General features: G+C 41.7%; 1 protein-coding gene across 1 annotated transcript in view; it reads left to right on the top strand.

Annotated features, from left to right (window-relative positions):
* The window catches only part of SPON1 (spondin 1), a 200,039-nt gene extending 195,809 nt beyond the window's left edge, over positions 1 to 4,230 (top strand). Inside the window, exon 16 of the mRNA XM_037403029.1 lies at positions 470 to 4,230. Within this exon, the coding sequence (XP_037258926.1) occupies positions 470 to 633 (164 nt within the window). The 3' untranslated portion in view covers positions 634 to 4,230. The remainder of the gene's footprint in view (positions 1 to 469) is intronic.
* The last annotated feature ends 11,111 nt before the right edge of the window (positions 4,231 to 15,341 follow it).

Below are 15,341 nucleotides of genomic sequence, written 5' to 3'. Positions count from 1 at the left end.
CGGGGTACTCTGATTCAGACTCAGACTGCTCCGAGAGATCTGCTTGGACTGCTTTTTCAATAAGGGACAGTATTATCAAGCATTGATGACTCAAACCAATAAACATAACATCTTGTGATACAGTTTACATTATATAGATATTAGTTACTACTAAGTTTTGGTTCATGCTTGCCCAACATTTAACAGTTTTTTTAATTTGTCTGTCTTTGATAATGTAGACAATAAATTTCTTTTTAAATACATTTTTTTCAGTGCTTGACAAATGCACCTTTGTTATACTTAACTGGGGTTTTGTAATTCCTACTGTAACGAACTAAGCAATATCTGTTTAGATTCAAAAGATGTAAATGTGCACACTTGCATAGTGGAACACATACTGAGATATGTAGGTTAGACTGCAATATTTAATTACTTGATTACTTTAATTAGTACTTAATTAAAAACTTATTCAAATTTCTTATTTTTCCAGTTTGTAGGCTGAAACCATGGACTGCTTGGACAGAATGTTCTACACTCTGTGGAGGTGGAATTCAGGAACGCTACATGATGGTAAAGAAGAGGTCCAAAAGTACTCAGTTTACTAGTTGCAAAGACAAAAAGGAGCTAAGAGCATGTAATGTTCATCCTTGTTAACAAAACACAAGGCTTCCAAGTGATGCACTCTGAGCTAAATGGAAAGTCAACCTTGGTTTGGTTTTTAAAACAAAAGATATAAAGTGTATATTAGTTTTCATTTTTGCAGTGTGGTTTGCTTTTTAGTCTTGCTGGTGCAAGAAACATATTTTATATTTCCTCACAGATTATGCTGAGAGTAAAACTTTGATACTCCAGCCAGCCCTTAATGCATAAAAATACTAAGTCATTTAACTAAAATACAGACATATCTGTGGACATGGAATAGCCATATAGAAATACGACTTGTAAAGACATGGGATGCATGCATATTAACATAACTAAGTTAAAGTGACATGTTTCATATGTGGGAGGATTTCTCTCTCGATTTGATTTTGAAAATCCAAAGCAGTGCCTATGTGATTACACAACTATGCCAAGGAGTAGTTTCAGTAATGCTGGTTCAATAATATTAACAGTGCATGTTTATCTTTTTACACTACCAGGTTAAGCTGATAGTTACGATAGTTATCCTATATACTTTTCTTCACATGGATGCTATGGTCCATGCAAAATGGTCTTTGTTTCTTTAAAACTTAAAAAGGAAATAATTTGTGCAGCTCAATAGTGGTGTCTGCCCACTACACAGTCACAGTCAAAACTACACACAAAGAAAACACAAGTGTCATAATATATTTAGATGCCGTATTCTTATATGGGTCTGTCCTCTGCCTCTCGAGGTAGTTATGGAACTAATAGAAATTGGTCTAAACAGAGAGCTGCAACAGCTGTCGTGGAAAGACTTCCACATGAGAAAGAGTAAAAAAATTAGATTCAGTTTTGAAAGGATGTTAATCACAGGCAAAGAGAGAAAGAGGTTTATAATATAATAAAAATGGTAGAGAAAAGGCGAGCCAGGTTCTTATGCATCCCTTATAACAAACAAAGGGAAGGGAGCCTCTGAAATGAAATGATGGCAGCATCTTAACATATTAATTAGAGCTTGACATAGGAATATATTTATAGCAGTGCCATTTATGGTTTTTTACTCAAGAGTATAGAAGGATCTAAAAATTACTAAATTTGTGAGAAATTCTCATTGGTAGATATAGTAGACTGGATAAATGTCTTTCCTGACCACTTGAGTGATCAACAAACTGCCTGAGATTAGAAAACAGCTCCTTACCATTCTACTTGCTATTTCACACCATCTCCTGTAGAGTTTAGCTCTCATCCCTACACGCAATCAGGTGTAGGACCAGTGAGACCTTGGGCTTCACTTGCTATTGGAATATAATACTGTCCTGTAAGTTTAACAAGATAACATTAAAGATGAGAGGTGAAGGTGATGGGTTACCTTTTGGTCCAGGAAAGGCAGCATACACCTGTGTCTCTACATAAAGTAACAGCAATGCACTGAAAATAAAGACTGTTGATGCTGAGTCTTAAAACAAGCTTGAGAGAAATGAATGGAGAAAAATTGATTTTATAGTCTCTTTAAACCAGCCTTAAGTAATTTACTCCCTTCCTTAACAACTGGTCAGAATCCTGAGAACCTGGCACCCAGGTTTTAAGTGTCTGCATTTGATGTGAACCACAATCCACTGAGACTGTTCAACTTCACCATCACCACCCTGGAATCCTCTCATTGCCTCTCTGTGCCTGCACGGGCTAGGCGGGCTGGCTGCATTACACTGTGGGGCTTTTCATCATCAGTTCTCCACTGAACACTGCAAGGGCTGCTCAGAACTTCCACAGCTGTCACATCCCATCCCCTCAAGGTATTTTACTGCTTCTTTTAAGATCTGGAATGAAGGGAGGGCCAGGGAAATAATGGAATCAACTACAGTGTTAAGCCTCTCCCACCGCTGCTAAATGGAGTGGGTGCAAGCCCACAGAGAACCAAACCACAAGAAAAAAAAAAAAAAATACAACAAGGTTTAATGCTAAAACCAAACATTCTATGTTTTGCACAGCTTGGCTCATTTAATAATATTAATTCAGATAGTTTTCCTCCTTGTGTCTGGTGAAAAGTTCTGCAGTTTATGCCTCTCTCTGTCCCTAATTAACGTATGTATGATATTACCTTGCACATTACCCTTTTATGACCAAAAACAACCTAAAAGCCAACAAAAAAACCCAGTGGAATGATACTGATACTGGAGGAGTGACCAGCTGAGCATATTTCAGGTGAGGAAACTGATGGCTGCAGAGAAGGGCTACAGCAATTATTGCCAGGTGCTCAGCCAGGGCAGAGCTACACATGCAGTCAGGACCCACAGAGCACCCACCTCTGTGAGATGCTGTTGCCGAGTCTGACAGAGGCTATCCCAGCTGAGGCTAACAATTCATAAAAATAATCTAGAACTATGAAATGTGTGACAGTGGTTTTTGTAGGTTTGGATATGTGAAATTGGATATTGGGGCAGAAGGAGCAGAAGAAGAAAGTTTCTCCTGAATGGAAAATTAAAAAAAAAAATGCTGTGAGTTTATGGACTATATTTTATGTCATCAACTCTTACCACTTGTTCAAGCTAATCTTGCAAAGCTGTGCCTGTTTCTGCAAATAATCAGTTGAAACCAATGTTGTATTTCCATTTTCATGTTTGTTCCAGTTCATCAAGCTGTTTTGTCTTTTAATGACTCCCTTTGCCAAAGGCTACATAGTCCAAATACACCTTTAGGTATGCAGGAAATATACAACACCTTTCTGAACATGCCCACAAAACTGTCCATTAAAGCAATCTTGGCATTCCTTTCACTGTGGTTCTTACTAATTTGATCGTCCATATACTCTTTTTTTTTTTTTTTTTTTTTTTTAAACCTTAGGAGGCTGTTCAGTGTAATTTCCAGTCATTTCTCTTAGGCTCATTAAAGTTATGATTGTTGGAAAATTATTTTTTCCCCACCTTGTTAATACATGCAATGACAACGTAGATTGCACTGGATCAGAAATCATTCCTGCTTAGGTTCAGCCTTTCACACTGTTCTTCTGTTGACACATTTTACAAATCACTGGTCTTTCTTCTAATTTGATACAAAATGAATATTTAAGCTTGTTACATTTTGTAAAAAAAGACACAAACAAAAACAACTGAAGAAAAAATAAGAGGTTGATTTTCTATTCAGAAAAAATAAAAAAGCTCTGATATACAATATGTAGAAGTATTGCATTGTTACTGTAAACTTTCTAGTAGTGTAATAGCCACTGATTATCAATCAATAAAGATGAGAACTGTTCTTTCTCTTATCTCCTGAATAATATTGCTGAACTGAAAGCACAGATGTCACTCCAGTTTTGTAGACCTCAACTATCAGATCTTAGCATTGTGTGTATGGGTTTTTTTCTAACATACAAACTGTAGAAGCTTTACATGTAACAAAAAAAGAAAAGTTAGGGGCTTAACAAATGTACAGTAGGACTCTGTGTGTGCAGCATACAATTTAAACAAATTTTTGTTTGATTGCATTTTTAGATTTCCTTCATTGTTTTTGTTTGCTGTGGAATTATGAAAAAGCTACCATGAACATTTCTTACCAAAGTCTTGTGTAGATGTTTTGTAGCTGTCTGGCTAACACATTATTATTATTTTGGAATAAAGACATCTTTACTATGAATTTTGCACTTGTATGAAGTTCTGTTCAACTGATACGATTGTGTACACCAAAATCCCCATGCATTTACTAATGTACAGAGTCAAGTCATGATCCTAGGTAAATTTTACTCCTGTTCAAGCTAATGGGATATCTGGATCGGGCTGGATTTTGTTAGAGCCAGTCATTCTTTTTACTTGGAAGTTATTTTTTTTTTTGTCAAAGAAACCTCCTCAGGAGGATGGGGCAAGGCTCTTCTCAGCAGTGGCAGGACAAGGGGCAACGGGCACAAACTGCAACAGAGGAAGTTCCAGCTGAATATGAGGGAAAATATCTGTACCCTGAGGGTGACCGAGCCCTGGCACAGGCTGTCCCTGGAGGCTGTGCAGTCTCCTTCTCTGGAGATGTTCAAAACCCACCTGGACATGGCTCTGTGCAGCCTGCCCTAGGTGACCCTGCTTTAGCAGGGGGTTGGACCAGATGATCCCCAGAGGTCCCTTTCAACCTTGACCATTCTGTGAAATAGCCTGTTCTTTAGAAATCACAGGATAGCTTCGGACCATTATTCAAATTACTTTATATTACTCTCGTGTGGGTTTTGCTGTGCTGCTGTTGGTTTTTAGTAAGAGCACCCATCTAAAAACACATTTTGAAGCCTGGCGATACATGAATGGAAAACATTTAAAATGAGCTTTCAAAAAGTCTGAGACTTTTGTGAAACTTTCAACTGATATTTTGTGCTACTAGAAAGCTATTTATGTATGTTGTGAGTGTGAGTACATTACTGATAATTACACAGAAAAGTACAGCAGTTGGGTGGTTATTTTGGGGGAGCCCCTGAGCAAAGCTGCTGCTGTAGAAACGCAACTATAAGTAACATCTTGCAGCCAGACAGAGGTGACCAGCCCATTCGCAAAGTACCTCTATTCTACAACTAAAGCGTAACAAAGCTAGGTGGACCTGGAGGTTGTTGCCTGGAAATGCCAAGCTAGGAGCTGCTTGCCGATAATTGAAGGTGGACTCTGGTCCAATGAAACTCCATTGGCATTTAGCTGTTTGTACTCACTAGAAAAATGCTGGGCATTTCCAAGCAGCTGTTTCGAGGAAGGTTTGTCAGCGTGCACAATGGCAGCATGAAGTACCCTGGCAGCGCTGCTCACTTGCAAGGAGCTGCCTACTGACTGAGCATCCCTGCTGTGGTGGCACTGGGTGACTTGGGAGGGGACAGTGCCTACTGCCGGGGCCCCGCACCCTGCAGATCCTCCACCATAGCATTGTTCAATCTACATAGCCACTTTGGGAAGCACAAAGACACCTTTCTGTAACCCCTGCTTTAGTTTATCGGTGAATAGTGGAATTTCAGCAAAAAATTCTAATCATTTTGTCTTCAGGTAAGACCAAGAGCCCTGAACATGCCTAGCTGGAGCACAACAGTCACCGCAATGCCAGTAACAGTGGTCTGGCTTAGCAGGACAATTTGGCTGGGCACCTTCATGCCATGTATAATCTATGGACAGGGACAGGCTTTTCAGAAGGACAATTTACAGTATCCAAGCGAACCAACTAACTCTTTCTCCGCTAAAAATGCGAAGCTAAGTCAGTTTATTATGGAGCAATTTAGTGTTCTGGCATACCAAATGGCAAGACATCTGGAAAAGCAATCGTGACCTTATGGCCCATCAAGTTGTATCAGACCAGTTTTTCCTCAGAAGGGGTCACAGAATGCCTAAGTCAGCACAGTGAACAAATGGCCTCTTCAGATGCTGGTTATCCAAGTGACTGCTAGGGACCTGCTTGACAGCATGCCTGCCCTAACTTTAAGATGCGCTTTGCATGGCCAACCCCTCTAAACCCTATCCAGCATGGCAGAAAGGTGATGGGTAAAGCAGGTCCTCAACTCCGATTTGTAATATGGGTAAACCAATTAACTCTCCTTCTAGAGGTATCACCTGTCATTCTCATGGCCACAGATACTGAGTTTCTGGGGTAGAAGAATGGAAGAAAAAAACCAACCAAACTCCTGAAATTACGCACAGCTCTTTGCTAAACTCTGAAGCCTATCACTCCAGACTATTTGGCAACTATCATTTCCATTTCTTATGTAGTTAATGCCACAACATACTGTCACGTGTCCATGTTCTTAACTGCAAAGAAAACTATAGAGTGTGTGTGTGTGTGTATATAAATGCATATATATGGTATACAGTGCATACATACATAATTTTTTCATGTCCTTCCCACTTAGAAAGCAGCATACTAACCACTAGGGGGGAAAAACCTTTACCAGTAAATTGAAATGTGCTTAAAAATCTCTTGTTACCAAGCTTCAGGCACTTGGCGTTCTTTGCTCCACATGATAACCCATTTAGGATCTGTACTGCAATGCTTTCAACTTTGGGACTCACTCACTTCATGCAGTGTTGTGCAAAACAAAGCAATTACAGGCCACCTGAATTATATTGAGTTCTGTCTCCTCTGGTTTCCAAAAGACAGAACAGTTTGTGCCATAACTGATGGGCACATTAACTGCTCAGTAGGCAATGACATTTTTCACATGTGGTCTAGATAGCTTAATGCACCTAAAATGCTAACACTTGGAGATCTGTTTTCTTCTTCTTTATAAAAGGCCTAGGGAACGTGGTTTACTCTGCCATCAGTAATAAACCTACAAACACTGAGACAGGGAAGTCCTCCCTTTCTACTTCCTTATCACATTTGCACAAATGGAGAAACTGAAGCCCCATAACTCCAAATTTGCTTCCTTTTCATTAGTAAATGGCAGGGTATTTAAAGTAGGTCTTTTAAAATACACATTTGATTTAAGTTTCAAAGAAAGATCAAAGGTTGTTTCCAAACACAATAAGCATCCCTCAGCACCCCTCTCACTGCACCCTTTGAAACAGCGGCAGCATTGCAGGCACAGCCAAAGAGCAGCTCAGACAGATGTCCCTTAGGGACCCTATTAGGAGTACATGGCAGCGTTTGGAAAAGCACCCACTGCCTTTGAAAGGCCCAAACCCCCTGCATGTCCCCTCCGTTGTGCCAGCTATCGCCTTAGCGCAGTTCACAGGCTCAGCCCCAAGGCCATTCCAATCACCACAGTCATGACAGTGCCAACTCAACAGCCTCCCCGTGGAGCCTGGACATGCCATGAGATGATGCTTTAGAGGGAAAGGCCAAGGGCGCAGTGCAACACCTGCCTCTTAGGGCATATCAGAAGTTCTGGCTTAGACACAATGGGTGGGACTGTGAATCCCCAGACAAGGTGAACAATCCCACTGTTGGTACCCACCCATTTGCACTGGAAGTAACCAAGGACCGTCAATACTCCACCCACCCAAGGCCCAAATGCAGAATGGACTCCGTAGCAGCATGGTGTGTACCAAACCAGCTTTACCTAAGCTGCCTTTTGTCTGAAAAAAGAGAGCAAGCACACTTGTATAAAGAAAAAGAGAGCAAACAGGACATGTAACTAAATCACAGAATCTTTCCAAGCAGTGTTTTCTCTGCCAGCTTTTAGCTGGATGCTGCTTCAAGAAAGCCATCCTCTCCCTGTACCTGTAGTGTCTGGGGCTAGCACAGAGAAGGTGCTACGATTGAGACTATACAGAAAGCACCAGTACCTCAGCAAATGTTGCTCTGCCAATACTGCCTGCAAAACCAGACTGTACAGGAGTAGTGCCAGGGTTAGGTTTAGCAGAACAAACAAGTCCCAGAGCTCACTGTCCTGTGGCACAGTCCAGCCTTGGGGAGGCGGTGAGCATCACCTGTGGAAAGCCAGTGGCTCATCCCTGCATCTGAGCAGCTTAGGGCTCAGGTCAGCAGAATGAGGGGTCACAAAAGCATCAAATAGCTCCTGGGAAGACAGAGTGAGGACAACATACAGAAGTAGCAGTGGTCCTTAAGTAACTCCTCCGGATAGTACTAATGAGGTTAGAATTTATATTTTTATTGTATCAATATAAGCACTAAGCCAAGGGAGCTGGGCCAACAGCTGAAAAAATGTAAATAACAGATCCCACACTTAACCTATAAACCTTGAGGTATTACATATTATTTTCCCACAATACTTTTTCAATGTAAGTCAGAAGTTAAACCCAAAAGTTTTTTACTTATAGAATCCTTAAGCCCACTTGACTAGTGAGGGAACCAAACCAGAGTCTAGAAAATAAAAGGGGTGTAGATTACAGTTCAAAAATGTGAAAATTATCTACACCATGAGTTCAAAATGCACAAAGTATGAATAGCATAATAAAATTTGTATACCACTTACATAAAAAGATATATGGAGAACAAGATGCACAAGTATAAGAACAGTACTTCCAACTGCAAACAAGCATCTATACTATTTCAAAAGGTTAAAACATTTGTGCTTTCTGTCAGAAGTCTCCATTAAAGGAAAAGATGAACATTCGTCATACGATCTACTTGCAAACATATAGTTCCGTTTACTTTTCTGTTACGTTTCAATTTTTAGTTTAGATGTACCTTAAATGTTGGAAATGAGAAAAAATATCTATAAGTGGATCACTCCTGAAGGACGCAGCAGTGTACAGAAAGGAATATTGATATCGATATATGCATATATACAGAGTTGAAACCCCTTTGCTGGACCCCTACCCACTCGACTAAAAGCAGAGCCCACTAGATGGCACTGGAAGCCCACAGACAGCGGCGCGTTTAACACCCGCGGTACCCCCCGCTGAGCGGGCGGTCCGTATGCGGGTATCACCGGTGGCGCAGGGTGTAAATCAGCATTTTCCTCTCTGCCAGCTCACTGCTGCTGGCACCGAGAGCCTTACCCTCGCAGACATGCCAGATACCTCCCAGGGAGGCATGAATCTTGTCCCAACTTTCCTTAATTAGCTGCAGAAATGCTAGAGGATGCAAATTGGTTGGAAACAGGGGTGGGGAGAGGGAGGTGGTGCAATGAGCTAACAATCTGTTTTCTGCCCATGAAGCCACAAGCCCCTGTGGACTGCTTTTCCAGAGAGGCATCCTCACCTTCCCCAAGAGAAAAAGCATTTTTATGAATCTTCAGAAGCTGCTACACTGCAGAAATCCTACAGCCCAGGCAAAAAAAAAACCTGGCCAGGCAGCAGGAGGCCTAGGGCATCAAACACCCCTGCAGGGCAGGGCAAAGGAGCTGAGGTTCAAAGCCAGCCTCCCCAGGGACGGTGCTGGGGCTGGTGACCGGGCTGAGCCCGGGACTGCAGGCGGCTTCCCCAGCCACCCACAGGGCTGGCACCGAAGGAACACATCTGGCCAAAGCCAGGGTGAGACCCACACGTGGGGTTTGAGGCTGCTTTGACACAAAAGTCATTTAGGTGCCTAGTTTCTCCTGGGGTAAGGTTTTCTGTACTCAACTCAAGCGCCAGTAAAGCACCTATTATAATTGGGGTGGCATTATTTTATTCACCGCTATTACATAAAGATAAGCACTTTTTGGGTGAAAATGGTTTAGAACTGTTAAGAGATTTGAAATACTCACTACAGCCCATGCACAGAAAAGCAGCCTCAGCCTTCACCTAGTTGATTTGAGGGCAGCTACACCACACAATAGTCCTGCCTACATAGAATCTCACCTGTGCTCATAGCTTGCAGGACTGGAAAGCTTTTATCTTCTTGAAAGGTTTGTCTTTGTGAAAAGCCATCCAAGAATAACTGCGTCATATGAAATGATCCACACACCATTAACAAACAGCAAAGTACTCTCTACCATTTAACATAAATAATGAAAAAAGATAAATCAGTAATACTTATTTCGTACAAGTTTAGTCATGTCCAAAGCCATGTCCAGCTTGATGCTGCCAAGTAGCATCACTTCCCTGTCCTCCTGTAAGCAGGATATGCAGTGTGCGCCATGCTACACATTTCATCAGACACATTCCAGCCACTAACAACCTGTACTAGACCAAATCCAGCACCGTGCCCCAGCAGGAATTTCAAGCTTAGGACAGATGCTCCTGCAGTGAAGCTCATTCAGTGCCCCCTGAATACCACTGCTGCACAGACAGCAAAACCAGCGGTCAGGAGAGTGACGGGCACAGCGCACACTCGCCAGGATGCTGAGAAACTGCTTTGCTCTGGGAACCCTTGGTCCGCAGTTGGACAGCTTGCTTAATAACATGTTTGTATTGCCCAGTACACAACCCCCAGACCTTTAAGGTACCACACTGCTCTCCCTGTGGGAAACTCTGAACTCGTGAAGGGCAGGGACCAGAAAAGGCATTTTGCGTGCTGGCCACGACATCAGCTGCAGCAGAGCACCAAAGGCAGAGGGCTGGACAGCTTGGGCAGGAACACGCACCAATGTAGGGACAGCTGTACGTTTGCCCTTCTTTCAGATTCAGATCACATAAAGCCATTTGCTGTGTAATCTAAAAGAGATCGATGACAGAAATACACCTTTAAGGTTTTGGGTTTGATGGATTTCAAGAACGGGGAGGGCCCATGTTCAAAATGCTTATGTCTGTCTTAGAAAAACAAACAAAAACATCAACTTACGCCACCAGTCGGGTACAATACATAGATTTTTCACTCAGATTCAGAAAAGGGAAAACAAATCTGAAAATTGAACCTTTTGAGGGTTAAACAGAACTTCAAAAACTTCATATGCAAGTACTATTTAGTAACATTATTACTGCAGTTGAAATTAGATATTTTAAACGTGTTTAATTTCACATGAGCTAACCAATTCAAAACAGCTTTTTCTCCTTTTTTACATTAAAGTACATTCTAAAATTGAGTCTTACAAGTCAAGAAAACAGTGGCCTTGTCTATTTTGATATATTTTGGAAAATGTTTTTAGTGTGAGTCAGCTAACAAAGCGGAACATTCCAAATTCTTTATCAAAAAAGATAAAACGTTAACTATTATTGTTTTCTAATTTTGCCAATTAGAGGGAAAAATTCTCAAAAATTCAATTATCAATAAGAACAACAGGTATGTATGTGATACCAAATAACAGTTGCCGAACTAGTTCTCATTTACAGCAGGCACTGCTCTGCTGATCGAGGTACAAAAATTTTACACCGGTGATTAGAATACACAATACACAAAGAATACTCCTAACAAATTTTTATTTTATGAATTGTAAAAAAAGCTCATTTACTCAGATTATAGTTTAAAATGTAAAATATAACTGCCAGACAACTTAGTAATCCTTTAAAATATTAGATATCTTGCCGAGGTTTCTCTTTTCAGTTTATACTCTGACCATTAGATGAAAATTTGTGGTGTGCACTGACTTACAGAGCATCCTGTCTGCATCGTTTCAAGAAGGGAAAACTTGCTGAAGGAGTAATTTGTGAGCAGAACTGTACTTCCAGACAGCCTCCTCTAACCACAGGGCTAACAGGACACGTGGGGAAAAGGTTTACCCTTTTCTGTACTGCTAGAAGAAGCTGAAGTGCAGCATTTATTCTAAAGTATAAAAAAACCACGTCTGGAGCTTGGTACGACTAACTTCTATGTGTCTGTTTAATATGTCTAAATACACTCGCAATTGATAGTTTGCCTTCCTGGAATAATTTGCTCTCAGATGCAGTTTTAAAGCTTTTCATTTCTATGGTGACCAAACCCAGATTGGCCTCTCTGAATGGGGACAGCTTTGTTATTTCTGTCCTGCTGCAGTGATCAATTTTGTTTTCTATTTACAATTAAAAAGAAATATTACAGGAAAAAAAAATGGAGCTGATCACACAGAACACACCTCTAACAGACACAGAGTGTTGATTCTTGTGTTTCACTAATTCCAGGAAAATTAACTGCAGTTAGTTTCTTGTGTTCTTTCATTTAATTGCTTGAAGCTATTTTCAAAAGAAGGAAACATGGAGAAAGAAACCTGTAACCTCTGCATCCGGACCAGGCTGGAATCCCTGTCCCAGCCTCCGCCGGGTCTGCAGGCGGCAGCATGAGAGCAGGTTTCAGACACAGGAGCTGTGCTCTGCCAAGCCACCCGAGCTCCAGCGAGCGGCTCAGCCACAGAGCTGGTGAGGAACAGGAACAAGCAGAGCTCCTCCTGAATCAGCAGACTGCCTTTGGCTTTAAGAGAGGTATGAAGCTAGACCTGCTGTGAGATGCTATCAGGCTCACCCGCACGAATCCAGACCTGCCAAGCACCAACAGACAACAGCAAGCGTGTCAGATGGTGCCGGTGGAAGACGATGGGCAGCTGCAGCCCGACGGGGCTCTGGGAGGTCAGATCAGTTCTTCAGGCACCTACTGAACATAGCTCCACTCAGAACAGACTCCTTACGCTCTCTAAAGTATCACCATCTCCACAGAATGTGATTTCTCTTTTAATTAAGACAGTACTTCAGAGCAAAATCACTTTGGTGTAGATCCTGAAAAGAACTGCTAAGATCATCAGCATCTCCATGCTTAAGCTTTTGGTACGTGGCTCACAGAACATACCTGCAACAACAATTCAGGCACCTGAAATCTCTCGTTGAATGTTTTGGAAAAGCCAGCCCCCTCAGAACTGATCCCATCAATAACAGCAGGGAACCGACTGCTCAGCCCCCAGTTTTCAAGCTGCTCCTTTAGGCCTGTTGCCTTCCCGAGCCGCTCTGGGTGGCAGGAAGCACTTCTGTTAAACTGCCTGAAACGGCTACAGAAAAGCCAGAACAAAGCACATTCTGGGCAGAGCAAACTTTGCTTGTGATACAACAAAAACCTGTTCTCTCTTCCCTCCCCTCAAATCCCAAAAGACCAGAATGTTACAAAAGCGAGAACTAGGTTGCTATGACTACTACAAATTAACATCAACAACTTATTCTTAACGCTTTCCTTAAAAATCTAGGTTTTAATCACATTTTTGAGTCTTAATCTAAAATTTTCCATATCATGTTTCTGATTTAAAGTATGCTAATACTGTTCAGAAATTTTAATAATTCATTTAAGAGAACATGTACTGCTTTGCCCATGGTTAATTTTTACAACCCACCGTGCATTGTAGCAGGGGCTTACGTTTTGGCAGGGAGGATGTCCTCTTACTGATAGTGAGAGGAGACTCATCTTTCTGTCTTCACAAAGTACTACATATGGATAAACAAGACAGCTTTATAAGGAATCAGTATACACCAACAGGCTCTAATTATTGTGCTGATGAAGCTCCCCTGGGGCTCCCGGGTGTACCCCCACCCACAGGTAGCAGAGGGTTTGCTGGCCAGGGAGCTGCACGCAGGCTCAGCCCTTGCTCTGGTCCTTGCCAGAGCTTTGCTGTGGCAGCCCTTGCACCACGCTGGCCTTGAGTTCCTTGTGGTGATGGGCTTGTCTAGTGATCTGGGCTCACAGCTGACCCTGGCTACTGTCACTGGACCTGCTCTGCCCTTCTTGTTTGGGCAGCTCCGTTGTAACTCAGAAAACATTATGCCCTGAGCACAGGACAGCTACAAAGCAGCACAGCCGTGAAAAGCCATGCAGCTGCAGGTGAGCTGGGGTGATACACAGCGGGCAGCACAGCAGAGCAGCACAATGCCACCGCACAGCTGCTGCTGGCATGGTGGGTCCCATAGGGTGGGTCACTTCCAGCTACAGTGCTTTGATGCCCAGCTCTCCCTACATGTTCTGGGAGGACAGACAAGAAAGTTGGGCTGCAGAGCCAAAATTACTTTGTGGGACCGGCTCTATATACCTCCATGCTTCATTTGTAAAGAAGGATCAATAACAATTTCTCCTCCCAACTTTTTAACTGTTTAGACTGGGGACTGGGTTGGATCAGGCATTGTAGCGTAATGGGTCTTTACACCTTTCTTGTTCACTGTGTATTTCCTCAGTGTAGTAATAATAATGTCTGAAAATCTGATCTCTGCAAAAATGCCACTTTCCTGTAGAAAAGAGGGCTGACAAAGCAAATTGATCATACTTTCTTCCCAAAATAAGTTTAAGGTCGTGCATGTTTTGAATCTTATTAGTAAATTACATTACACAAGCCAACATCTCTATTTGCCACAGTGAAATTACAAATTAACCCCCCTTAAAAGTAGGTCAGCACTGTGTGATCAATCTTAATATTGTTATCAAGTAATCAGTAGAAAACTGTTTGGCAGACAATGCACTTTGACTCCATGCCCAGGGCTTCTGCTTTGTGATTAATGATTGTGCTATTCCCCATTTGTTCCCTGATAAGTTACACCTGTCCACCACTTATGCAGACTTCATCTAAAATTCATGGAAGCATAAAAAAATCACCAAAGAGGAAAGATGAACAAAAGAAGGAAAATGTTCTGTAATTCACTCTTTGACAAACATCTACCTTCAGAGTGCTTCTGATTTAATGCTTTCCAGATATATACAATACTTTATATATACACGACTCTGAATGCATGCTTGCCATCAAAGGAGATTTTCCCCATTATTATCCAACCCACTACAAGAAGAAAACCTGTGGTCTGCAGGTAGGACTAAATTAGGCTACACTCCTCCAAGTACTAGATGATAAACCCGTGTTACGTATGGATAGTGGATATTTGTGTGATGCCATTTACTGAAGGTATGTATTTTCATCCCATAATATTTTCTCAAAAGGTTATTGACTGAATCATTGTTGATTAACTGCTGTATGTGAACCATGTCTTTTGGCTGCTGCCAGTGCTGCAGATCCTTTAGACACAGGAGGCCAGCAGAAGTCTCTTGGCTGCTCAAGATCTGTGTCTGCCCTTCAAGTGGGGTTTATACATGACGTGGACTCCACTTTGGACTAAATGCAACTGTGAATATCATTAATGACTAATGTAATTATGAGATAGTTCACTCACATTGCTGTTTCATACAACGTAATGCCAGGTAGCTTGAAAGGCCTAATGGCCTAAAAAAAAATGTGCTTCTTTTCAACTAACTACAGGTCCACACCACCAGTTGAGCTGGTGCAACCATTTGTGGGATCAAACTGTGCTCAGGGTACCACTGGCTTAAAATAAAAGCAAAAACTGAGGGGCTGCAAGCTACTGCATGAGGACAGAGACAAATAGTTTTAAACTGAGATTGTCTCAAAACTCTTTGTTATGACTTCAACAGACATGTGGTAGAGAACACCCAACATGCAGAAGAAGAGTTATATAAATGCCAAATATAATTTAACAATTAAAGAACACCCATAGCTGTTTGCTTCATCTACTCCAGCATCTGTA

This window comes from Falco rusticolus, chromosome 10, assembly GCF_015220075.1.
Source record: "Falco rusticolus isolate bFalRus1 chromosome 10, bFalRus1.pri, whole genome shotgun sequence".
NCBI classification, from domain to species: domain Eukaryota; kingdom Metazoa; phylum Chordata; class Aves; order Falconiformes; family Falconidae; genus Falco; species Falco rusticolus.
The sequence above is the reverse complement of the archived record's forward strand: the minus strand, read 5'-3'. Positions and strand labels throughout refer to the sequence as shown.